At 47.4% G+C, this 26877-nt stretch overlaps 1 protein-coding gene and 1 long non-coding RNA gene across 3 annotated transcripts in view; one reads left to right on the top strand and one right to left on the bottom strand.

The window, feature by feature from the left end:
• Positions 1-26877, top strand: part of ALK (ALK receptor tyrosine kinase) — a 632376-nt gene that overhangs the window by 533942 nt on the left and 71557 nt on the right. The window contains exon 9 of the mRNA XM_045549323.1: positions 9623-9792. Coding sequence (XP_045405279.1) covers positions 9623-9792 — 170 coding nt within the window. The remainder of the gene's footprint in view (positions 1-9622; positions 9793-26877) is intronic.
• On the bottom strand, positions 1093-10755 carry LOC123636764. Of its 2 annotated transcripts, XR_006734657.1 has the most exons (5): positions 10463-10755; positions 9958-10047; positions 4209-4314; positions 2953-3195; positions 1093-1178 (listed from the first exon to the last, which is right to left on the bottom strand). It is a non-coding gene; the product is annotated as an uncharacterized LOC123636764 (long non-coding RNA). The 2 variants fall into 2 exon arrangements; XR_006734656.1 differs by lacking the exons at positions 9958-10047; positions 10463-10755 and having other exon boundaries at positions 4209-4931.

Genomic DNA, 26877 nt, shown 5'->3' with positions numbered 1-26877 from the left:
ATCACCTGAGTCTAAATCCCAGCTCTGCCCCACTTAGGAGGCATATGACCTCCAGCAAGCCACTTCCCCTAATTAGGGATAAAAATACCTGGTTTATTTGCTGCGTGAGGTTGTGACCAGGATCAGATGAAAATGTGAAAACTCTCCGCAGTCTCTATGCTACTTTATGAACAACAGCAATTATTATTATTACCCCTCTTCTTACTTCACTGGGTCATGAGGAAGTCCCTGCTACATCAATTCAGACATTGTGTCTGTCCTCATTTCTCCTCTCAATTAGCAACACGTGGGCAGGTTGGGAGCGTTATTATACACAGTGCTGACATTAGCACCAGCAGGATGTGCCCAACAAACCCATTTCATCAATAATTAATTAATTAATTAAGGCAGCCCCTCAACCGTAAGCGTAACCCTGGTCCTTGGCAGGAGTGAGCAAGACGACTCCTCGTTGAGTCTCAAGGATCCAATAAATAAGGTCCTAGTGAGATTTCCGAGCCAAAATAGTTGTCACTTCAGCACCTAGAGCCAGGAGGCTGCTGGAGCCCAGCATTCTGTCACCACTTGGTGTGACGTGGTTGGCTCTTCCAGGGTACATGCCAATGGGCGACAGTAATCAACAGCAATTGTAACTACAGTCAGGCATGATTAATTTAATACTTTTGAGCCATACAAAATTAATGCCTCTCCCACTGCATGATGAAACTGAGGCCTGTGAGGCAGGACAGTCGAGGCTCCGGGATGTGAATAGGATCTTCTTTGGCACTTGGCACAGACTTGGGTCCCATTCATAAGCCGTATGTTCATCACAGACCCTCCTGGCTCCCACCGCTGAGAGCTGTAACACACCTGTGCAGCCCATGTACAGGGGACACCCTGTGGAGAGCACAGGCTCTCTCCAGCTGTGTCCCCTAGGGCTCTGGGCCGCCACAGCCACTCCTGTGCCTCAAGTCCATGCTCTTTCCCGTGGTGTCATGGCGGTTGTGGGAGTTTCATTGTGTAGTCAGTCCTGTCCCCCAGAAATAGGATTATAAAGCTACTCCTGCGGTCCTCTCCATCACACACAGAGAAACTGAGGCACAGAGGAGGCTGTTTGCCCAAGATCACACCATTACAATGTAACTCAAGAAAGTGTCATCTTTTTCCTCCCACAAGGCTGGAAAGATAATTCTCTAGGAAACCTGAAAGATAAAAAACTGGATGAAAATTTTTAATACAATATTTTTCATTCTGTCTTATTCTGTTTTTTTGTGAGCTGTTTATCTCTAACACGGTGTTCCCTGCCTGCTCTTTCCAACATAGGAAAAAGGAACGAATATTTACCAAATGTCTTTGCTAAGCTGGGCACTGGGCTCATAGAATCCTATTAAAGCCATGCAATAAATCTCTAAGGAGAGTACACTTTGTGCCACTTTACAGATGAAGGCACTGAGGCTCCGAGATAATATGTAATAAATAAAAAACAGACCATGCCTTCTGATGCCAAAGCCCATGCTCTGTCCACAGCCCGCTTCCTCAGAAGCCCCCACCACCCCGGCCTCCCTCACAAAGCCCACAGGTCACCCCTGAGGTGACAACACATCAGAATCCTCCCTCACTACCTTTTTAAATATATCATTTGTTGTTTTTTCTGATTATAAAAGTACTCTATATTCCTTGTAGAATGTGAGGAAAATACAGTATGAAGGAGAAAACTGAAATTGCCCCAAATCCTACAACCCCCAAAGATATTGGTACATTTACTTCCAGACAGATAGCTATAGATTCAAGCTGTGCTATAGGTAAAGGGCTTGTATGAATTTGGCATCATATCATACAAGCACTTTGTGTCTTCTTTCTTTATTTAATATTATATTTTCCTATATCAATATTATTCTTCATGAACATGCTTTTAATAGCTCTATATCCTAAATTAATTTTATTCTTTTTGTGCTAGTTAACAAAAGCTAGATGTTCATTGTAAAAAATTTGGAAAAGAAGGGTAAAAAATACTTGTAAGTCCATAACGTCACCAGCCGGGGATTCCAGGGTTATTATTTTTATATATAACCTGCATGTTTTCTTGCAATGTTTTTACAAAGGGGACAGATGGATGTCCCTGGCTGGGTGTTCCCTGGCTTTGATGTGATCCCTCAGAAAGAAAGAGACAGGAGGTGGTGTTTTCAGGAAGGATCCTGGTCTATTAAGCCTCCTACACGGCCAGGAATCCAGCATCTATAAGCCTCCATAATTGCAAGTACTTGCCTGCATCACATTTTATTTGCTTGTTATCGAAAATCTGCATCTGGCCAGCTTCTTGCTGCGTTGGGTTGATTTTTCATTAGGCTATTTATAGCTAGAGAGCTGGTGTTCATTCTCTCCAGGTGAATTAGAAGATGGTGAACAAAAACACTGGATTCTTCAGTGAGTCAATATTCTCAGCTAAAGTTAATAGGATATTACTTTGAAACCAGGGAACTCTTTAAATTGTGAGTTCAAGCCCAGAATCACAACCCTGCAACACCTTAGATGGTGGAGAAGCTTTAGCCTCCATACAGAGGTCACTTGGAAGTCCCTGATGACAATTCCAATCCTGGTCATCCGGTCTCTGCTGGGTGTCCCCCAGTGTGGGGAGTACGGAGGGAGGACCCCCAACCTTCAAGCAAGTTCATCTTTGAGCATCTCTGTTAAAACATGTTTCCTTCTGTTGAAGTGAATTACACACTAGAGCATCCATCCTCAGTTTTCCCTCTACTACCGGCATTCATGCAGCCCTTCAGAAATTTGGAGAATTTCGTACATCCAGGGTGTTGCATGCAGAATGGACATTATTTGACACTATCAAGTCTCTTTGGTCCCACTTCAGCCTAAATTCCATTATGGTTTTTTTATGGGTTGAAGGGATTGTCTGAAGCTGCCATGAGGTGTGCACAGCAAACACAGGGCAGATTCTAGACATGAAATTGTCATAATTACCGCTAAAGGAGGAACGGCCGTGAGAGGAATAATAGCATCAGGCCTGGCCACGGTGCTGCTGCTGCTTTACATACAGGACTTTAATTAATACAATGACAAACACTGGTACCACGTAATTAGAAAGTCTGTCAGGCCCCGCCGAGAGTCAGGGAAAGTCCTGGTGAAAGGGCTGCTGGAACCAGAAGTTGTAATTGCTGGTGGCGGCTCCTGTTGTTGTCTGTTTTCACTTGTCTCATTTTCTGTCTGCATGGAAAAGAGTTTATTAGTCAAAAGCTACCATTTATAACCTGGATCCACTAAGATGTTTCTAAAAGGATCAAAAATTGTTTTGCTACAGGCTCCAATCAGCATTATTTCCCATAAATATAATTTAGGATTTGAATAAGATTTACTGTATTTGTATGAATACACACAAACACACACACACAACTGTTCATTGTCTGGCAGGGACAATGATTGTCAATGGCTTAAAATCCACTATCTCTCTATTCCTCCAATGCAAAAGTATTTCTAAGATGAGATCTTGTTAAAATATAAATTTTGATTCAGGAGAGCTGGCGTGAGGCCTGAGAACCTGCATTTCTAATAAGCTCGCAGGTGATGCCAACACTTCTGGTCCACATACCATACTTTGAGCAAAAAGGGTCTAGAAAATCTTCACCATGTGCCCCCCAAACTTCAAGGATTACCATAATCTATTACATATACATAGCACCACAGTTACGGTAGCAAGAGCACAGGGCATAATGTGGACTCTGGGTCTGCAGCCTCTGGGCTTAGTGCCCAGGGGTGACTGACTCAACCTCACTAAGCCTAATACCTGCATGAAGGGATGTTGTGAGTATAAAATGAGACAGCTTATGTACAAGTGCCTAGTGCAGCTTTACAGCATTCAATAAATAGTAAATTAACAAAATGACTTCGTATCCTATATTCCACCTAGATAGAAATAGGTCTTAAGATTGAATTCCAAGAGTGTTTTTTGCCCACTCTGGGCACTAGAAGCTTGACTGAAGATCAAGCTGGGTATGCTTGGCTTGGGTATCTACATAAAATGATATCATAGGGGCTCTTTAACCTGGGGCTATGTAAGGGAAACAGAAATCTTGGCGAGGGACTTGAGCCTGCAGTCTGCTCCAGGAGCCACGGCAGTGAGTGCTCTACACCCCCAGACGCAAGTAATTAACAAGGGATACTCAGTGAGAACTGACGTCGCCCTCCAGATCTTCTAATTAAGAAACTGGTAAGACCCTTACCCTGCAGGTCCAAGAGGATAGTTCTGGCTCCATTTACATCCTGAGGTCATTCCTGCTCGTCCTCAGCCCAGGGTCTCTTGCTCTCAGGGTTGTTCTCAGTCTTTGCCTGGAGGTCATGGGATGGCCCCAGAAAGGCCCTCTGCTGAGGGCTGCAACCTCCCCTCTCCCCATCCCCACAGGAAAATCACTCCCTCTATACCTTCATGGTGGTGAGCACATTTCCAGCCATTTTTCAGTTATTAAGGATTGCCTCTTACTCAAAGCCCAAGATGAAAATGGACCCCTCACTGAGAGGACCAGGCACTAAGCAGCCCCAGCTCCCCAGTGGCCTCCACCCAGGCTGCACTTTAGAATCACCTGGAGAGACGTTAAAACCTGCTAATGCCCAGGACCCGCCCGAGGCTACTGAAATAAGCATCTCTGGGGTGGAGCTCAGATGTTGGCAATTTGGAAAGCTCTCCAGGCGATTCTAATTTGCACCCCAGGCTGAACCACTGGTTTCACCAAGCCATTCGCAGCTCACAGGGGCTCCGCTTCCACATTCTTAATCTCATGCTTTATAACCACCTTCTAAGGCAGGCAGGGAAGGTATGGTCATTATCACAAGTTTGTCTAGCACAAAACAGGGGCTCAGAGGAGGTAAGTGGTTGGTGTAAGGTGACAAGGTTAGTACACTTTAACCATGAAGCACAAGCTCCAAAGTTATGCCCCAGTCACTAGGCAAGGAAACAAGGATGGTGTGACAGGCCACGGGAAACAAATGCTAATGCAAAGGGAAGTTGCTTCCAGTGCATTCTGGAAAGGTAGCGGGGTGACCCCAGGGGCGGGGGCCCCGAAGCTGCTCTAACTCAGATTCTGGTTCAGTAGGTCTGGGGTCAGGCCAGAGAATCTGCATATCTAGCAAGTTCCCGGGTAGTACAGATGACACCAGTCTGAGCACCACACTCTGGGTAGCAAACCACCGACTCTTAGAGGCAGAATCTGGAAGTAAACTAGGGATACAAGCGCAGGTGAGGAGTAGGCCCAGGGAAAGGCACAGGTTCAGTTGTAAATAAGATGCCCTGTATCTTGAGGAAGAAGAGTGTCTGCCTGGGTACAGCACCTTACTGAACGCTCAGTGGATGAAAAAAAGTAAACGGTCAAAAAATACACATTTGCTAGCCTTTCACTGGCTGCCAGTTCACAATCCCATTCCAAGCCTTTTGCATCTGTTTCTAGAAGGAGACATTGTTAACACTCAGTGCATCCCTTGGCTTGAGTTGTGGCTATAGATGTGTGTTTCTTGCTATAAACATAGGTGGTACCATGATGAGATAAAAAGAAGGTAAAGTTTTAAGTCTCCTATTTATCCATACCTCTGAATAGTTGGGTCAAGTGGCTGCCTTGACCTAAGTCTTGACTCTGTGCTCTCCCACATCCTGCTTTGACTGTCTGGTGTTGTACGTCTTGACTGTCATGTGGCTCCAATTGCTCCACCCTTTGCTACACTCAGCACACTTGCAATTATTCATTTAAATTCTAGCTTCCTGGCTAGGTGCTGTGCTCTGTGAGGGCAGGAAAGATGTGCATATTTGCAACCCAGAATAGACACAGTAACTATTTGTGAGTGAATAGATGATCATCTCCCTCGAGGACTGATAAAAGAAGGATCCTGGAGGACCTCCTTGGGAGGCCAAGGATGACACAGCCTTAGCACCATCCCTTGGTGGCCAGCCCAGTTTTCTCTCTTATGCTCAGCCTGGTTAGCCCAAAAGATAGTACAGGAATATGGAGGAAGAGCTAGCAGCCAGCTGGCCCAGGGGCCCAGCGTTGACAGGACAAGGCTGTATCTCACTGACATGATCACGCCCCTAGCAGATTCTGCTTCGGACTGAAAAGTTCCAGGGAGCAGATGAGAAGTGGGCAGAGTATAGCCATGCGGCTGGGGAGTGGGAGAACCTCTCCCCTTCCCTAGAACCTGACTCCTAGAGTACAGGAAGGGGTGAAGGAGCTTCACAGGATAGACAGTTGATTTACTGTCCCTGAGAGAGGAGCCTGGTAAAGCCTAGAGTATCTGCCGATATACGTATACATTTTTATTCATTCTGACATTGATTGGCACCCACAACATGCCCTCACTTGACAGCTACTGTGAACATAAGATGAATAAGACAGTCTCTGCCTGGAAGGAACTTGTAGTCTGTGGGGGCTGGAGGGCAGGGAGGGAGACAGGGCTACACCCCATGATGGTCTCCATAGCCTTAGTTAGAAGATTTCGGGGGAGCAGGAGGTCGTTTCCGAGATGGATGATAAGAAAAGACTTCCTGAAAAAGATTTCCTTTTTTTTTAAGTGGACAGAAGGTAAAAGCAGGTAGAGGAAGTGGAAGGATAAAAAGCACAGAAGCAGAAAACGCAAGGCAGGTGGGAGTCTGGTGACCAGACTTGTGCAGGGCAGTGCGTGTGGGCTGCTGGGTGAAGACTCCGGCAGGACCCACCACTTATCTGTCACTTGGAGGTAATGCAGACAGTTTCTAAGTCACTTTGAAACACAAACACAGGCGTATTCAGTAATCGACCTGCCCATCCAGTCAAAACTTAAATCTTGCCTTAAAGTCAGGGGTTCCTCCTCTCCCCTGCCCCGAGGGCACCTGGCTCTATTGCAGACGGACAGCCTGAAGTCAGGGGAAGGGTGTGGTCAATGCCCCCTCTGGTTGCCGACCCCACCTTTCCTCCTCTTCTGTCATCTTGCTGACTTCTGACCCCTCAGAGTTGGAGGCACAGGGAGAGAGAGGAGGTAAGGGAGCAAGAACGTTCTTACCTGACTGGGACTGGTGGGTTACCTGGTGTTGGTGTGCTCTAGATGTGACAAATGTTTGAGGCTTACCATTGTTCATATGGGGCACTTTTGTGGCTCCTCTGGAGCTCCCTTTCTCCTCAGCCCTCCACAATGGCTAGGCATCTTTGCCTTGACTGAGGTGTGTGCACCTCTATTACAGGTGGTCACCTCCTCCTTCCTCCACCCTTGAGACTATACTGGCAGCTTCTTCCTGCTGTGGTCTGTTTACCCTCCTCTTGCCAAGATCTAAAGGGATCCCACATGGGCTCCCTTACACATGGCTGTCCTCTCACCCATGTACAACACTCATGCATTTGTGCCCCAGCAAACCCTGGGAGTGTGGGCCACTCATGCTGCCACCTCACCTTGTTCTGCCGTCATGGCAGCTAACCAGCCCCTATTCAAACTCTCGATTTTCCAGACAGGAGACAGACGCTAATGCACTGTGCTCCCAAACTATAGGGAGCAAGCATCAAATGCTCAACATGGTATCATAAAACCCCTCTCTCTTGACTGGGGATGAACAGGGAACCCCCACCCCAACCTCCTTCTTAGCAGGAGGGTGATGTGGACCTCAGGATATGCCAAAAGCACATTCCAAATACTCTCTCCTAGTAGTCAACAGCCAATGTTTTTTTTTAAAATCCAAAGTATAGGCTGGGCGCGGTGGCTCATGCCTGTAATCCTAGCACTCTGGGAGGCCGAGGCTGGTGGATTGCTCGAGGTCAGGAGTTCGAGACCAGCCTGAGCAAGAGCGAGACCCCGTCTCTACTAAAAATAGAAAGAAATTATCTGGCTAACTAAAATATATATAGAAAAAAAAAATTAGCTGGGCATGGTGGCGCATGCCTGTAGTCCCAGCTACTTGGGAGGCTGAGGCAGTAGGATCGCTTAAGCCCAGGAGTTTGAGGTTGCTGTGAGCTAGGCTGATGCCACGGCACTCACTCTAGCCACGGCAACAAAGCGACACTCTGTCTCAAAAAAAAAAAAAAAAAAGTATGGGTGAGGGATTAAGAATTGCATAACCTATTTTTATCCACCTTCGTTGAAAGTCTTGCACCCTTATGCTCTCATATTTCCCTTTAAAATGTGGTATCTACTGCCTCAGTGCTTCAGCCAAAATGCCTTTTTAACACGTTGTTATGTTATTTATTTTCTCAGTTAATGGTCGCTATAAAACCCTCTAAGGTAGATAGGCACGGCTGAGAGCTGAAAGAGTTTAAAGTTAGCAGGGGTAGGGTTACAATTTCCAGTCGTGGCATCCAAATGGCACAAGAAAGCCAACTGGGGCCAGTGAAAAAATTAACAGATTGACTCAATTATCCTGGAAGTTCTCAGTGGAGACACATATTTGCTACCCTGGATGTGGGGAAATGGGAAAGCTGTTAGCGAAGAGGCTGTGGTTATAGACCAGGCCTATAGGTCCAGGGTCTCAGAAATAGATCAGTCCCTTCAGACCCCAATGCTCAGGTGTGGCCTTGTCAGTGAAGGGTTTGTGCGCAAGACAGTGGGAAGTCTGGCTGCAGCAGCTCATGGCACTTAACCTCTTTCACTAAATTGTGAGGCAGCCATGAGTCTGGGAGACAAAGGAATGGTAATTTACAGAGAAGCAGGTATTCAAACAAGGAGAATCAGAGAAAAGGGGGTACCATATCTGATGAAAATTCCAGCTTGCCATAGAACATATTTTACCCTTCTTTCTACAATAGCCATTTCTTTATCATAGGATCTGAACAGAAATATTTTGAGCAATGACATGATGTAGTTGTCCTAGGCTTTAAATGTTGTTTATGGATGTTTCTATCAAATGTACAACCTCTATCATTTCAAACACAGAGACCAGAGACTTTGTTTATAGTATGCACTGCCTCTGAACATCACTGTTCTTAAACTTTCTTAGAAAGATTATTAGTTACATTTCCCCTTTAAATGTCTAGGGAGCAATGCCATAGAAACTTTTAGTAAAAACACAATGAAAACATACAATCGTAGCTTCCTTGTGGCAAAGTGGACATCCTCATTCTGAAAGACAACCTATTAAAAGATCCTGATATGTAGATATGTATCTGGCCTTTGCCTGTCAGTGGTCACAGGCATCAGGTTATAGGGTCTCCAGTTAGCTGACACGTGGCATGACACCATTCGAATAAGATTATGAGAGTCTTTGGGGAAAGAATATAAATCTATGATACATAAATCACTAGAAGAAACTGAGTCAAAAAATAAAAATCACTTGCCCGAGGTCACAGAGTGAATTGGGGCCCCAGAGAAGAATCTTTGGCTACTCTTTAGGAATTCATTTACTACCCCACTGATCTCAATATCACCTCAGAGGCAGAATCCTGTGAAATTTAGGGTGATAATATCAACCCAAACAAAGCTCCAAAACTGCCCATCAGCTGTCCCTGCCCCGCTCCTTGAGCTTTATTGAAAGCCACCTTGGGAGACAGGCAGCGGGCAGCCAGTTCTTCTCGCTGGGCCGACCCTGGCTGAGTCTCCAGCTAAATCCTTTAGGCTTCGGCGGAGAATTCCAGGAATGGGACCTGAGGTTTCCTTTCAACGATAACACCTCCTTCTCTGGCTCTTCTCTCCCTCACAGCTCCGGATGTCCTGGCTCATCCGTGGAGTTCTGAGGGGAAACGTGTCCTTGGTGCTGGTGGAGAACAAAACCGGGAGGGAGCAAAGCAGGCTGGTCTGGCAGGTTGCCGCCAGCGAAGGCTTGAGCCTGTGGCAGTGGACGGTGCTGCCTCTCCTGGACGTGTCTGACAGGTACGCCTCCACCCACCCCTCGGCTCCCCTTTCCTTCATCAGCCAAAGTGCAGAGGGGCCCGTGCCTTCCCTCCCTCCCCCAGCCTTCACCCAAGACACACATGCAGATGTGCACACACACACAAATGTGTACACACACATGCACACACGCTTTCTGCAGGTTACCAGGAGCACAAGCTTCTGCAGGGGATGACAGTGCCAAGGGGCCCTCATCTCCCACATCTCTGGTCTGGCCTGACCGGCTACCTCCAGCATCTGTAGAAAGAATAAAATTGAACAGTTCACATTACTCCCAAATAATACTCAGGCTTTCCATGTAGCATTTTCTCTCACTTGATGGATTTTTGCCTTAATTTCCCATCTGACATTTTATTTTTTCCTTATTAATGACAAAACCTGCAAGGTAGACAAGACAGGTCTAATCTTGGTTTCCTGCTCCTGTCCTTTTACAAGAAGAGAAACTGAGAATCAAAAAGGTGAAGTTCCAGCCAGTTCCAATCAGAGTCAAGCCTGACTCTGAGTCCAGTGCTCTGTCGAGTCAGGCCCCGAGGCAGGTTCATGAGGGTGAATGACAGAGGAGTGCAGCTGCCAGGGTCCTGGTTCCCATCTGGATCCTGTCTCTGTCACCGTGAACAAGATCCTTGACTTCTTTGGGGCTCAGTTTCCTTACCTTTAAGCTGAGAGGGTGGGACTAGAAGATGGTTAATTCCGTGTGGTTCTGAAATGGAGCAGGAACAGCAGAGGGTTCGGCTGCCACTTCTCTCCCCAGGATGGCACTACCCTGCCACCTGCAGTCAGCCTGGAGCAAGCGCAGCACAGTGGCACTCACGTGACACTGCTATGGCATCCTGAACCCTCTCCATGGTTGATGTTGACCTGTTCCAGACTAAAAAGGGGGGAACAGACGAATGGATCTGGAGGGGATCTTTTATGGGCTAAATATCAAACCCTAAAATCCAGAGCAGCATCTACATTAGTCTCCTAAAACATTCAAATTATCAACCTAGTGGATCCACCTTCAAAAAATGAGGGCAAAGGGTTCAAAGCAAGGTGAATGTGATGCCAGTTGGCATGCAACTTTGTGAGCATAAAGCTGGGTTTCAACTTCTCCACCCGACCTCACGTAGCATGCTATTCCCAAGAGCTCATGACCAGATCTGTGCTGTCAAAGGACAAAGGCACTGTCCTCACTCTGAGCACCAGCTACCCACTCCTTCAGATGTGTGTGGGTTAAAGATCAAAGCCCATGGGTACTTCAGGGCTCAGTGATCCCAGGACAAATGGATTTAATTAAAGGAGAGGAAGTGGGGAGTGTGGGTGCTGCCCACCATAGACTAGTCTTTCGTCTTTGGGATTCTGGAGGCCGTGTGCAGGGGGTGGAGAACATGAGGGTGATGCAAGAGCCCACCCTCCTGGGAGAGGGAAATTAATTCAGATGAATCAAAGGGTTTTTTTTCTCCACAATCCAGCAAGGCCTCTCTCTTTCATAGCCACTCCAGGGGATTTAAAGGAAGTAAGATGTTGACTCTGTTCACACTCATCCTCTAGAGTTTCATTTGAGGAAGACTTTGTTCTTAGCCTCCCTCCTCCCTGTTAAAGGCTGTTTACCAGACGTTTCCAATATTGATACTGAGACCAAACTGTCTAGTGGGGATTCAGACAAAAGCCAGCTTGGTTTGATAATGCCTCGTGACCTAGTAAGTGTGCAATTACAGACAACAAGAGCGCTTCCATTCACAGGGGTCTCGCATGCCACTGAAACGCTCTGATGTTGGAAGCTGCCCTCCCAGAGCTAGAGATGATGCAGGAAGCCTCGAGACCCAGAGGCAAACGGAACTGCAGGAACATGGGACCCAGCAGCTTTCACTTGCTAAAATCAAACTGCATTATAGATGTGACTGGCCCATAAAACTAAAAAAGCGCTTTGGATGAAATTGCATAGGCTTTAGGATTAGATAGTCCCAAGTTTAAAAACTGACTCAGCCTCTTATAGTAGTGTGACTTCAGCCAATTACTTGACCTCTTGGAGCCTCGGCATCCTCATCTGTAAAATGAAGATAATAACAGTACAAACTCATGGGATTGTTATGAGACTAGATAAAATGGCTATCAAAAGAATCTATGCATAGTAGGTGTTAATGGATTTTATTTCTCACATCTTGCATCCTTGTCCCACAGTTATATGGCCTCAGTAATAATTTATTAAATAAATAGCACAAATCACAGTCATTGATCTTCCAAGTCAAGTTATGTTCTATAAAACAGAAATAATACAGCCTCCTCTTAGGTTTGGGGAAGTCAAGCACTTGGTGAACTGCCTGGTCCACAGCAAATGCTGAGTCAGTAATAACTACTAATAACAACTATAATAATGACAGTATCTCTGCACCTAATGCCTCAGAAGAGTCTGGCATGGCCAATTTAGCAATAATAAGCAGTCTTGCAACCCTAAGATAAAGGTGGGCTTCTTGTGAATGTGTTAACACAGGGCTCTGTTTATTCCTCATAAGGAGAAGTCACTAATGTAGGAGGGGCAAGAAGCACACTCTTCCCTCTTCCTTCAGAGAGTTAGCTATAGTGGGCCAGGTTGCCAGAAAATGAAAATGGGAGAAAGGAGAAGGTTGAGGAAGAAAATAAATAAGGGAAAGAGAAAAAATAAAATGGATAAAGGACAAAGAAAAAGCAACTCCCTTCCTCCCGCCCCTGACATAGATGTTAACACCTGGTACCACCTGCCCACATCCCATGAAGCTTCCTTAGGCAGCCCCTGCTTCAGCTGTTCAGCACCTGCCTCGTTGACAGCTCCCCAACCCCAGCCCTTAAAGGTGGCAGGAACTTTATTCCCTATGCTGTACCAAATCGCCTCTGCTCCCAGATTCCCCAACCTCCACACATTACAACATTTTTAAAGCTTATTTATTAAATCTTGGAGCTTAACCCTAAAGAGCTCCTGGGCTCTAGACACTGGTCATAGCCCTTGGGCTTTATATAAATAAACTTTTTAAACATAAATCTAACCATTTTCTTGTTTAGGAAATCCTTCCATGGCTTGCTGTTGTTTTTAGGATGCCTTTCAAACTCTTTAATGAGACCTTTATTTAGGCCTACCAGTGATCTGTCCAACCCTAACTCCACCAGCCCCTCCTTATACCATTTTTCCTCTCTCAATCTGCCCAGTAACCACACTGAACTTCTTTTCACTCAGTTGCACCATGCTAAATTCTTACCTGCAGGCTTTTCTGTCTGCCATTCTCTTCACCTTAATGCACTTCCTTTGCCTTCCATCTCCCTAAATACCACTCTTCCTTCACTTTTTAAAAAAGTTCTCCCCAGACCCCTAAATCATGGCATTTGAAACATCCCTATAATAACTTGTCACTCTTTACTATCTGTTTTTTAATATCTGAATATACACACCAACAAGGCAGGGATTATGTCTGTCTTATATCACTGCTTCCTGAACCTCTAGCACCATACCTAACACATAGTATGCCCAATATATATGCATTGACAGAATGATGTATTGAGGGAAATTGCACATATTTCCAAATTCCAGCTGAATGAACTGAGAATTTCACTTGTTGGAATCCATCTAACATTCTTCCTCTGTTCAGCCTGTGTCTAACAAAACAGATAAAAGTCACTTTATAACAAATACTACTGCAAAGTATTCTGTATATCAAAGCAACACCTGTGTCCCATCAGATAAACCAAAACAGCATTTGTTACTCTTGTGACAAGGAATTCTCTTTAGGGACTTGCCCGGTACCTGTGCTTTCTTTGTCTCTGGTCACTGTCCTGTCAGAATCACTTTATAAGAAAGACTTTGATCTTAATTGTGTGCCCTGGTGCTTGTGAAGAGAGAGAGAGCTGAGCACTTGAGAGAAAAGAGCTCTAGTCCATTGCACCTGCCACAGTAGTCCTTCGGAGGCTCCATGAATATGTGTTAGGTATATAAAGGCTGGCAACAGGGAGGTGTTGATCCATGGAATGCTATTTCTTCTGTCCATTTACAAATATGCAAAGTGATAGAATTAATGCAATAGTCTGTCATCATTATGAAATTATGCTAACTGTACAACCATACCATAAATAGTAACAAGAAAAATCTCCCAGAGCAGTGACAAGGATGTTTGAGCAAGAGCAGTATCCCTGGAATACAGATAAATGCTCTCAAGGTAATTTTGAAGGACAACACCAATTCAAATATTGGCTTGATGTGTGCTTAAGTTATCTGATTACTTTACATCCACCTCATATAGCTATTTTCCTTCATTCTCTCTCCACTTCATCAGCTCCACCTCCCCTGTTCAATTGCCACTCTTGCTGCTAGAATTAATTCTAGCTTTTCTCGAAATGGAAGTTCTCTCCCTCTATTCTAATTGTCAATCTTTTGCTGAGACATACCCCTAGTTTTCCTCTTTATAATCATATTTCTTATGAAATTAAACACAATGTTCCCACACCATCCTAAGCTTTGACATGCTTACAGAGCAGAAGCGGGTGCTAAGTTCAACTCATTGTGAGATGGATTTGGAAACACCATGGATCAAATCATGTCCCACAAATCACTGCCATCCTACAGTCAAACATAAAGTACATAACTTATCACACCTGTGTAGGCTCCAGCCCCCAGCACTATCATTAGAAAGGCTTTTAGCTGTGCACTATCTGCATAGTCTAAGGAGAAAAAAACGTTCCCTCTGGAGATATTTAGATTCCTGCTCCCTTTGCATCTTTTGTCCTAAACGATCAGCCCTGTGTTTCATACTGCATCTTGCAAAAGAGATGGGTTAAACTGAGAATTATGTCTTCATGTATTTAGACCAGAAACTCCATAGAGCCAAGGTATTGTTTTTTCCTGTTCAATTTCTACCATCTCTAGAATCTCCATTTTATCTGGGGTGTGATCAATAATAATATTCTCCCTTTGTGTAGCATCTTTCTGTGATGAGAAAAGTGTTAGGGGATATTTTCATTTCTTATTCTTTCCTCTGTGGAGAAGTAGGAGATACCAATGAGTGGGAATCCAGGGATTTCTGGTAAGACTGTTTACAGGACTAGACACACCCCTGAAAAAAGTTGTGTTTAATCCACATTTTTGTAAATTGAATCCTAGCCTCCTCACAGAGCCATTGAGGAGCTTGAAATGACAATGATTAGAGCTAGCATTTGTTGAGTGCTTACCGGAGCCAGTCATTGTAACAAGTACTTAACATGCATTATCTCATTTCATCCTTAAAACAGCCCCTTGGGATAGATACTATAATTAGTCCCTTTTTTTATATGAGGAATCTGAGGGCTAACGAGGTGAAATAATTTTCCCTTAATCCTCAGGCCTGTCTGCTTCCTACGTACCGCCCCAGGAAATGATGCGAGTGCTTGGCATGTGGTAGAAAACTCGAGAAACAGTAGCCATTGTTATTAACAAAATACTTAAGTTCTGGATTATTTTCAGGCCACACCTCTTACTCATTTCCAGTTGCTGAACTTTTTCTCCCTGATGCTTCACTCACCCCTTGAAATCCATCGTCTTAGTTCCCACCACAAACTCCCGCTGCAGAGCACTTGCCACCCAGCCCCACCCTGTGCCGCTCCTTCTTCACACCTCCCCGGGTTCTCCCCTTGTCCTGCCAGGCCACTGTGCCCCTCCCCTTGGGCCTTTCTGAGTCACCACTCTAGGTGCCTGTGACTATTCCCACTCCATACGTTCCCACTCCAGAACTGGGGCATAGGTTCTGATACGCATTTGTTATTTGCAAATGTATTAGTGTACCAAGTCTAACAAAGATATAAAAAAAAATACATTTCATTATACTATACATTTAACAAATCGCCCTTTTATTGAGAATAAAGTTCACTACCACAAGGCCTGACACAGGAAATCCCAGCCTTGAAGTGGGTGCGCTGTGCTGTATAGAGCCCTTCTCCAACCCTAGGAGAACACAGCCTAGGGCAGGCCCCTTGTGTGAGTCCCTCCGTTCTTCCCCTCCTGCCTGTCTCTTCCACCAAAAGTTTCCATCTGCAACTGCTTTGCCTCCCCACATCCTTGCCCAGGAATAGGGGGATACCTATGAGGAGGAATGAGTGTCACTCCCCTGTAGACCCCACCGCCAGTGCCTGCTGCACCTTCGCTGGACAGGCTGTGCCAACTCTCGGTGGCTCCTGCACTCTGCCCATGTCTCTCTGCCCATGGTGGCCCTGCGTCCCCTCTCACAGTACTTTGCCCCTTCACCACCTGAGTTGTCCACTGGGCAGCTGGGGCAGATGTTATCCCACATTTTCAAATGAGAGGACTGAAGCCCTCAGAGGTTCAAGAGCTTACTGTTACACATAGTGGCTCCTCTGGAGAGGTCCTCCTTCCCTCCTCCCACTTCACCAGTGCCCTGTGAAGATTGCCAACCTTCGAAATCACCCAGGCATTTGCCAACCAATACTTACTGCCCTGTTGACATGCTCACCTAGCCAAGCAGTGCAGCCCCAGCTCCAGAGAATGCCATTGAATCGGGGATGCCAGCAGGGAGATGAGATGGTGACATCATAGAACACGAGTCCCGGGGGAAGGGAGGCTCAGGGAGATGGAGCAGCAGGAGCCCCAAGAAATCCACAGCTACTGGTGCTCCTCACTTCCCAGCAGGCACCTCTCCCCGTACCAGATGGGCCCCCACCAACAGAGACCAGAGGGCAATGACTGTCGCCCCAGGTGGGCCTGCATTTGCTCTTTCACTCACTATCAGCAACTAGGAACTTACCCCACAGTAGCCCCGCAGGCTCCAAAGTTCGGGGGGCAGGAGGGGAACATCTCAACCAACCCCCTGCCCAACATCCTGAGGGTTGTCAGATTGCTCCCAGTCTATAAACTCAGGCAAAACCCATCCTTTCATCACAGTGGATGAAGAAAACAAAAGGTGCTCTCCACTCCTAACTGGCTATGGCAGCACAAGCATCCCTTCCCAGAGCTGCAGGGGCTGGGGACTTCGACATGCTTATTGGCCTTAGGCTGTAGTCGGTTCTTTGAACTGGAGAAAATGGTGGTCTCATGGCAATTGTAGGCCAAGCAGGCAAGTTACATTGACTAAACCCATCAGGTCTTTCCCCAAGGGGCTCAAAACCCTTCGTGCTCAAAACACTTGACTTTACTCTCCATACCTTCCCAGCCAGGGACATGGGAGCAGAGTCCCTGGCTTCACTGGAAGCCTGCAAGGCTGAGGGGACTTTGACAGGGCTGCAGTTCCTCCTTGAGCCCGTGGCCTCGGCTTCTTGGAGCCATGACTGAGGACAGAAGTTGAGGGATTGCATCCTCAGCCAGTCAAGTATATGTGCCCATTTATCCTCATCATCGTAAGTGAGATTTTAGTGTCCTCAGTTTATCAGTGAGAAACTGTGGCTCAGAGTAGTTAAATAATCTGCCCAGAGCATGCAATTAGGAAGCACAAGAGTCAGGATTTAAGGCACAATTTCCCAGCTCAAAATCCCACCCTCTTTCAGATGCAGTGCTCTCATGGTCAAAAAAGTCTTCTATGACTCTCAGTGACAACAGGCAGCAGGTGTTATCACAATCAGCAGCTGATGGGAGAGGACTGTGATGAGAGAGCCTGGGCCACCTGAAGATCTTGTCAGGGAGGCTGTCAGGTAAAAAACCAGGGACAAGATGAGGGTCCAGGCCTCCAGAGCAGGACAGAAACCAGGTCAGTGAGCCTGAAGCCTGTGTGTACAGATACAAGCGCAAGAAAACTGCATCTGCATTCCAGAGCACTGGACCCCTCTCCTTAATACACCCTGCCCTGCTCAGATATGTCCCTAGTCCTGGAGTAGTTCAGAGTGTGCAGTGGGAGGGAGGGTGCAGCTGTGAGGGAAGAGTACTGCAGAGTCCTGCAGCCAGCCAAGGGTGAAGTTTACCCATCACTCGGATCCTCTGCATGGGTTAGTCACCAACCTGACTGTGCCAGGTGCACTGAACACACCTGAGTGCCTAGGCATGTGCTACATGCCATGTGAGTCAGGGTAACACTACCTGGAGTAACAGTGCACCTTCAATCCTGGAGGCTATACAAAAAAGAAATGTATTTCCTATTCCATGTGAAATATTGTAAAAAACGAGTATGTTGGTTGGTGGGTGGCCTTCCACCTGGTCATTAGGGACCCAAGCCCCTTCCACCCTGTGGTCCTCCCTGTTCTCTGGCCTTGGAATCCTTTGCATTCAGCCAGCCAGTGGGCAAAGAGCTTAGGCAATCTCAAATGGGAAGATTTTATGAGTCATCACTTCTGCTCCCTTTCCATTGGCTAGAACTCAGTCATATGGCCACACCTAACACAAAGAATGCTGGGTAATGTAGTGTAGCTGTGTGCACAAATAAGAGAAGTGGGCTAGAGGAAAAAAATGATAGGTTGTATAATGGAATAAGCCAGGGAATGCCGCTCTCATCTCTGGGCATCTGTAAGAGCATCGCTTGAGAATACCACTTCCTCATTCAGCTACTTTGAGTATTCATTGATCAGGCTTCTTCTCTACAAAGTCTCATAATAAATTCCAGGTCTAGTCTAAGGTATGAATGTTTCATTCCCAAAATTTTATGATGCAGTAAAGTCTTATTTTCTGGCAGAAATCCCTCCAGAATTTCTCTCCCTGAATGTTTCCTTTCTAAAAACAAAAATAAATAAACAAACAAACAGGAAAAATACTTTTGAAAGGCTTAAAACTAGTAGGACAGCATAGGACAATGGTTTATAAACTTGAATGAACATTATGATTATCTGGAAAACACTTTTTTCCCAGAGTTCTAGATCTGAGATCATGATTTAGTAGATCACATATTGGGACCAGGAATCTGCAGTTTTTAAAAGTTGCCCAGGTAACTTTGATGTGCAACTGCATTTGGAAGTCCTGGCATACAATGGCAGATCCAGGTCTCTTGTGGGTGGGACAGGAACTGACTGGAGAAGTGTCATTGGCTGTCCTGTTGTCAGCAAACATATATTAAGACACCATCAAGCACAGAGGGTGGAAAGGGGTATTTTACCAGTACCTTGTTGGATCACAGGACCTGCACACTGGTGAGGACACAGAGCACATGCACCAAGAGGCAAATAGTAAGACACCAGCATTGTGCAGGGTCCAACAGATCCTGGCCAGTGTTCAGATAGTGCAGTGACCTGCAGGTACCCAGCAGTCCGGGGACCTATCACAGAGAAAATGGGCCTACTATAAGCTGGCCCTTGGGGGAAATTTAGGTTGTATGGAAATAGGAAAGAGACAGGCAGGCCAGAGAAGACCATCAGGGCAAGCAGAGGCTTAGAGACAGGAATGCTTTCTGGGGGTTCAATAATAGCCCACTAGGTTGTGTCAGAGAATCCTGAGCAGTCTCCTTGGGAGAGGGTGAGTGTGGGCATTAGGACAGGTGTTGTGGACTTTGGGCTGTGGGTACTAAAGAGCCATTGAGCACAGAGAGAGGCTGGAGGATGGGGAGCTCAGAGCATGGAGACTGTTGGAGGCTCTTGTGAGGGACACAATGGAAAATGAATGGAGCTCAGAAATGGGGGAGGAAGGAGCTGGAGGAGAGAGCCCCTTCCTCAGCTGCCTTCCAAATGGCTGTATTGGCACAGAACAGCCTTGGACCACCTTAAGTAACCCTGGGTTACTTAAAATCATTAAGTGAAATTCATTAGGTTTGTCAATTTCTAAGACTGCCAGGGTGGCAAATAAGGCATTATAGTCACTGTCCATTAACAGTGTGTTGTCTGAATGAGACTCTGCACTTTCCCAGCTGTGGGTAAGCACCATCCGCCCTTCAAGAAGAGGAGAAGAGATATGACCAGTGGCTCAGCATGCAGTGTGCAACCAGGCATTGATATGTACAAATCAAACATTCATCTCTGGAAGGATCTGGCCCTGTTTCTTTCTCAGAAAATATCCCAGATCATTGGAGCAAGGAGCAGATTAGCAATTCTGAGCTTTAAATCCTATTTCTAATACTGATTTACTGTGACGTTTGGGACAAGTTGTTGCTTTTGATTGCTAAGTTTCCACAATCAAGAGTGCAAAGCAGTGAGACAGATCCAGCCCGTGAACCTGGTTTAAGAGGCAGTTGCTCAAAATGGCACTAAGCGAACCTCTTTAAAATAACAGGGTGTTCGGATTTGCTCAACACTTTTTTGGTAACATCCATAGCTCAGCTTACAAGTCAACAGATGCATATGTTTTTCATAACTCTTAAATGCCTCTGAAAATCCAGCCCTGTGTTCTCAGCCCCTCCTCTCCCTAGGCACAAAGTCTGGAATTTAGGGGTTAATTAGGCTTCTGATATTTGAAGCCAGGGAGAATCCAATTCTACCTGTGCTGTCCCGCAGGAAATTCATCAATGCTCATGACTCCCACACTTGCCTCCATGCAGACTACTCATACATCTATATGTCCACCTACATCCCATACCTGGCTTTTCAGCTGCCTGGTTGGTGTCCCACCCACACCTTCAGCATGGCCCCCACCAGTGCACCCCACTCCTGAGTGATACTTCTGCCCATGGCTCTACCATTCTCCAAGACATTTAGTTCTTCTAAGTCTTTCTTAACTTCTCTCTCACTGCCCAGATGCAATGTTCTTCCAGCTTGTAGATTATAGCTCCATAGGGGGCAGAACTAAAAGGGACTTCAGCAACCCGTGGTCAGTGAATAACAAGAATGACATGACTGTTCTAAATGGTTAAGAACAAGGTCCAAGCCTTACGCATCTCTATGCTCCTATCTACAGGCACAAGCCTGTAGACTCAAAGTAGGTGCTCAAATAATCTTTGCTTAAGGGCAGAGGGGGAGCTATGTAATTTGTAATAGTGCCCAATGAAGCATAGGTTTCTAATAAAAATATAGAACAAGAACAATAAATTAGAATCTCTCATGCTAAAGAAAGGCTTCCACTATGAAAATACCCATGTTACGTAGATTTCTTTAAACCAAGATGGCACCTTAAAAGTTTCAGGGACTCGCCCAGGGTCCCGCCAAGTATATAGCCCAGTTTTCACTCTACTTTTTGAAATTTAGCCCCACCAAGCAGAAAGACTGCCAGTTCACTCTCATAAAGATGTTTCTTGTCAGGGGAGAAGGGAGGTAGAAGCCACCCTTTTCCTTGGTCTTCTCATCATTGGAAGTGGTGCCATCTCTGACACCATCTCAGCCCTCCACACCACAGCAACACGGTGACATGCAGGGCAGAGGGAACATCCATGCATTCTGAGAAATGGGATGCAGATGTCCCAGTCTCTCTGAGAAGAATGAATGCAGGGGCTTTCCAGTTCCAGACAGCCCCCCACATCCCCAGTCGTCCCAAGGAGCTTGTACGTCCCCAATAGTGTGGAGTACATATGAGACTAAATGAGATTAAAGAAGTCAGATGGTTCTGCAAGGGTGGCAGGAAAAGTGAGGAGTGAGAGGTCTGAGTTCCCGTCTTATCTCTGCTATTGTCTCCATATGTGACCAGGCAAGTCAAATGATGCTCCCAAGAGGTTCCGGCCATTTTTCAGGGTGTGCCCTCTCCCCTCATTACTCTCTCTCCTCCTCCTCACCCTTTCTCTCTCTTTCTGTCTGCCTCCCCCTCCACCCCCCCAGGACACTTGGCACATTCAAGCCTGTAGTCAGGCACCTCCCCTGCTGGGCCAGGGCTCCGGGAAGCAAGATGCTCCCTTGTGCCTTTCCACTCAAAGCCTGGGGCCCAGCAGAGCTCAGTACACATGACACAGATTGAGAGAATGTGAGCAAAACAAGAACTTGCTGGAGATGGGCTTCCATCTGGTCTGGTGGAACATCCTTGTGGCAGGCCTTTCCAACTGGGGACATGCCAGGGCACATGAAGGAGCCAGGATCCTTTCATCTCAGCCCCCAAAAGCAAGCAGACAAAGTCAGTGCCTGGAAGCCTCGAACTGAGAATGCTGACGGTTCTGAGTGCTTGCTCAGCCTGACTGAAAATCTATTTTCCCTCTTATGTTCTGGAAGGGCTTCCTTACCAAGCCAGGTTCATTGTGAAAGACTTCTAGGGCCCTGGTAGCCCTGGAAGCTCTGTTTTATGGGCTTTGCCCCACTGCTCCTGGTATTACTATGCCCAGATGGGAAACCAAGTCAGGAGGTAGGAAACCACTTCTGAGAGTGGGATTGAGCAGGAGGGATGCTACCAACTCCCAAGTCTGGCCTTGAATGCCCAGCCTGTCCCCACTTCACTGTGAAGGGGCCAAAGATTCCTAGAGCCAGGACACACATGCCCAGCCCTGCTTGGGGTTGATGTGGCCAGGGCTGGTCCCAGGAATCCAAAGTGGTCCATCAGCCCCTCCTCTTCACCCAGGAATGAAGTCAGTTACTTTAGATAGTAAGACAGACATTGCAGGGCTTTCTCATCACATACATTATTCCAATAGAAATGCATCCTGCCACCCGAGCTTTGTGACAGTCCATTTTAGAAGACTTTTGCCAAGCAAATCAACTGCGCAGTGAGAAATTGGAGAAAGTGTTTTTCCTCGGCAGTATCTGCCAGCTCTATCCTAAGCAGCCAGAGCCCAGACAAGCCCCAGCTGCAAAACGGGATGCAGAACACTCCCTCCTTCTGAGCCCACTAAGTGGCCGATGGAGGAATCTGAGACATGGTGCCCAGACGGCAAATACCTGTACCCAGTCTGGCCACTCCCTGCTCTCTCCCTCCAAAGCGTGGCTGTCCCCTCAGTCCACGTTCAGATGCACATCTTTCTGTCAGCTACTTAAAATAATTAAGTGAACTTAATTAGGTTTGTCAATCCCTGAGGCTGGCAGGGTGGCAAATAAGGCATTATATTCACTGTCCATTAACAGTCTGTTGCCTGAATGAGACTGTGCATTTTCCAAGCTGTACGTGAGCAGCATCCTCATTTCCTAGGCAGAGATCTTCCTGGTGAGGCTGGGAGGCACCCAGTTCCAAAGCTGTCCCTCTAAACCTGGCCCACTGCCCGAATGCCACCTCCCAGATCTTTACTGGGCCGATTTTCAAAAGGCCTCTCTGTAAAGCTGAACAAGACAAATCAAGGTGGACGTGTTCTCTATGCAAAGCCTGCAACCAAGATCCCTAGCCAAATCTGTCTTAACCACAAGCTCCAAACCACTGGCTAGAAAAAAGAGAAAAAGCAACAACAACCCATGCAATCAGAAGTGTCTTCTTTAGAGAAACAGAAAGAGCTGAGCAGGTATGAACTACCAGGGGGCAGGGAGCAAATCTCCTCTGCTAAGGACTCAGGCAGAGAGGAGGCTCCCCTGCCATGGTCTTCAACACACAGATTGGGGAGAGAGTGGGAGGAACCCCAGAGAGCACACTCTTCCCTTCTCCTTGATCAGGCTGCCCACAGAGAGGAAGAGGATGGCTCTTCTGGCCTTAGGGACTCGGTATCCTTTCCCCACCAGGGCTGAAGCTTTGAGGTGGGGGCAGTGGAGTACCCTGCATGTTCATTAGAATCACCTGGCCCCTGCAGTCTTGGCAGTAATGAGTCAGGGACCTTGCCTTCCCCCTGACCCAGAGGGTCTGCCTGGTACATGCCAGAACTTTCCCTCAGACCCACAGTGTCCACCTGGTACATGCCAGAACTTTCCCTCAGTCCCACTGTGTCCACCTGGTACATGCCAGAACTTTCCTTCACACCCAGAGTGTCCACCTGGTACATGCCAGAACTTTCCCTCAGTCCCAGTGTCCACCTGGTACATGCCAGAACTTTCTTTCACATCTGGAGTGTCCGGCTGGTACATGTCAGAACTTTCCCTCAGTCCCGCAGTGTCCACCTGGTACATGCCAGAACTTTCTCTCAGACCCACAGTGTCCACCTAGTACATGCCAGAACTTTCCCTCACACCCAGAGTGTCCACTTGGTAAGTGGTAGAACTCAAAACCTGAAGTCACAGATGACTCTGGAGAGTGCCGTGGTACTTGTACTTTTTGGGAGCCTCAACAGGAAGGGGTAGTTGGACAAGAAAGGCTTTGAGCGACTTGAGGAAGCCTTGCCCATCTCCAGCAGGGAGAGGGTGAGTGGAGCCAGAAACAACCTGTTCTTCACCTAAGGGTCAGGAAAAGACACACAGCCAGGTGCCATCCACAGTAGTGAAGCCTGAACCTGGGTGGCCCTGGTGCCCGCCTGGTCTCTTGGCCAGCACCCCCACAGAAAAGCAATGCCTGGATTGGTCCTGCTGCACCCTCGCTACCCTATCCCTTCCACTCCCAGGCCCCTCCCCAGACTGCCTCTGCTTCACCTTTCCCCCCACACCACCACACCCTCCTGTGGCCACTTTCCTCCCACCTGTCCCTGCCCTGCAGCCTCCGGAGTCTGGAGCCTTGGGGAGAGGTTGGCAGTGTGGCCCCTGGGCCAACAGAGGCAGCATGGCATGTTTTCATGTCGCCATCTGATCGCATCTGATTGTTATAAGTGTTCCTGACTCAAAATATGTGCAATTCCCAATGTCAATCAAACTCTTTTATACAGCAGCTGCCACTGCCATCGTCTTGCAGAGCACTTTAGAAACTCTTCTATTTAGGAGCCATTCCAGCCCCAGCTTGCATCATCCCATCCATGCTAAGAGGCCCCGTGGCTGTCAGAGAACTTCGCAGCTCTGATCTCTCAGTAATAAGGAAGGAAGGTGCGGAGAGGGGCGGGAGATGTGCAGCTTCCCTGGAAGGCCCATTTAGGAGACCACAGGGAGTCTGTCCCCCTCCCCCTGCACCCCGCAGGCACATGCTTGCCATCTGCTTGCTCAGGCACCTCAGGCCTCCTGGAAGGTAGACCCCTGATACAGCTCAGCATTGAAATCAGTGCCCACCCTGGCCCCTCAGGCTACGAAGGACAGATTAGGGTCTGATGACCCAGGAGAAGAAAGGTGGGCTGGCAGCCCTGACTCGCTGCAGTGCAGCCGCTGTGCCTTCCTAATGGTTCTGCCAAGGAACAAGACTCCTTCTATTCTAAGTGCCTATTCTCTTGCCACCTGGAAGGCGCGTTTCCCTAACGCTTGCATCTGCTTTAATGAGATAGCAGTGTTAGGGCCCTGGTTTTCAGGTGAGAATTCCAGGCCTGGGCTTTGCCGGAGATTACACAGGCCCAAGCCAGGAACTCATCTATGGACTGTGTCCTCTGTGGAGACACCAGGGGCGGGAGAGGGCGCGAATCATGGCTGCAACCTTGCCAAGGCTCCCAGAGGAACCTGATGAAGGCGCATGAGGCACGTGTGCAGAAGTGCCTCTCACGCAATCACCCCTGCCTTCCTCCTGCGTCCTCTCATCCTGCTTACCAATCCCATCATAATCATCCTAAAAGAGGTCTTCAATTTTGACGCTGTCCTGTTAGAAACCTGCAATGGCTCCCCATTTTCCATGAAACTCTTTGTCTGGCCTCTGAATATCTTCATCATCTTTACCTCCTTCCCTGCCCCTCTCACCCAAGCGGGACGGGCCTGTCCTGCTGACGCATCCCTCTACCACCTCCTCTGCCCCCGACGTCTTCTCCTCCTGGCACTGCACCCCCACGCCCACGTCCTTGAGTCCTTCTCTGCCTTCAAAACCAACTTAAATACCACCTCGTCTGTGAAGGCCTCCCAGTCTCCCCAACCTGGTGTACTTTCTCCTTCCTCTGAGCTCTCACTGCACTTTTTCTACACCTTCACATGGCATTTACCTCTTTCTGCTTTATTCTACACTGATGTACACAGGCTTCCTCTCTCCACTGGACAGTAAGCATCTTGAACACAGCATTCCTGTCTGAGTGCCTTACAATCCCCCATAGGCCTAAGGTAGGGCCCAAAACACGATAGCTGTGGAGCAAATGCAAATAGCTGCTCATCAAGGTGGAATGAGAGGTGCCTCTCAGAGGCGTGTTCCCGAGTGCTACGGGCAGGGCAGGAGGTTCTCAGGCTGTCCATCCAGCATGCCCAAGCACCCCAGAACAGGATTTGGGGGTTCTCCACTGGGCTCTCCTCCTCCCACAGCCAACAAACCACCAGCCCTCCTTGCTGGTCCATCCTGACTGAGCCAGACACGTAGACCCCATTGTGGGGAATATGGCCTGTCCATGGCTACAACAGATTCAGGCTTTTCTTCTTTAGAATCAAACTAGATTTGGGTCCACTGATTGTGACTTTCAGACAGAAAGGATTATCTGTGAATGGCCAGGTGTCACAAGACGGATGAAGACACAGGCAGATGTACGGAGTCGTTCAGTTAAGAATAATCAATCATGAATATGCTGCTTAGATAAGTTTCCTTTTGACTTCAAGGCTTTCCTCCACAGGAGGCAGTCATTGTCCTCTGGCCAGGGAGAACCAAGCCAGCCTCTGAGCCTCCACATGCTGGCCAGAGCTCCTCTGCTCAGGGTGGGACGGGGCCTCCAGCCCCTGCTGCGTGTACTCACTGGCTACAGTGTTGCTGCCTCCTGCAGATCCTCACGAGCAAACGTTCTTTTCCCTCATGGTTCTTCTGCCGTGGTGCCTTTCCTCTTGCTGCTGACAACCTCTTTCTTGTCCTCTGCACCCGCCCAGCCGCTTTCTCCACACTGCAGGTCCCACCAATGTTCGGGTTTTCCACTCTTGCCACCCGGGTTTGTTCTCTCTCTCCTCCCCACCCCCCTTTTCTTCTAACAGCCTTATCAAGCTATAATTTGTATATCATAAAATTCACCTGCTTTAAGTGTACAAGTCAATGACTTCTAGCAAATTTATAGAGTTGCACAAATAGCACCGCAATCCAGTTTCGGAACATTTTCATCACCCCAAAGAGAGCCCTTGTGCTAGTTTGCAGTCAATCCCGTTCCCACTCCCAGCCCCAGGCAACCACTACTCTGCTTTCTGTCTCCATAGGTTTGCCTACTCTAGAAGTTTCCTATCAACAGACTCATTTAATATGAGGTCTTTAACTTACTGTCTGGCCTCTTTAACTTAGCATAAGGTTTTTGAGGTCCATCCCTCTTACAGCATGTCTCTGGGTCCATTCTTGTTTATTGCAGAGTAGCATTCCATTGTATGGCTACACCACACGGGTTTTATCCAGCCACCGACAGGTGGGCATGGCTTCCCTCTCCCGATGTTTTAACAGCCGTGCCAGAGACTGCA

The sequence above is a fragment of the Lemur catta genome, chromosome 4 (genome assembly GCF_020740605.2).
Source record: "Lemur catta isolate mLemCat1 chromosome 4, mLemCat1.pri, whole genome shotgun sequence".
Classification (NCBI taxonomy): Eukaryota; Metazoa; Chordata; class Mammalia; order Primates; family Lemuridae; genus Lemur; species Lemur catta.
The sequence above is the reverse complement of the archived record's forward strand: the minus strand, read 5'-3'. Positions and strand labels throughout refer to the sequence as shown.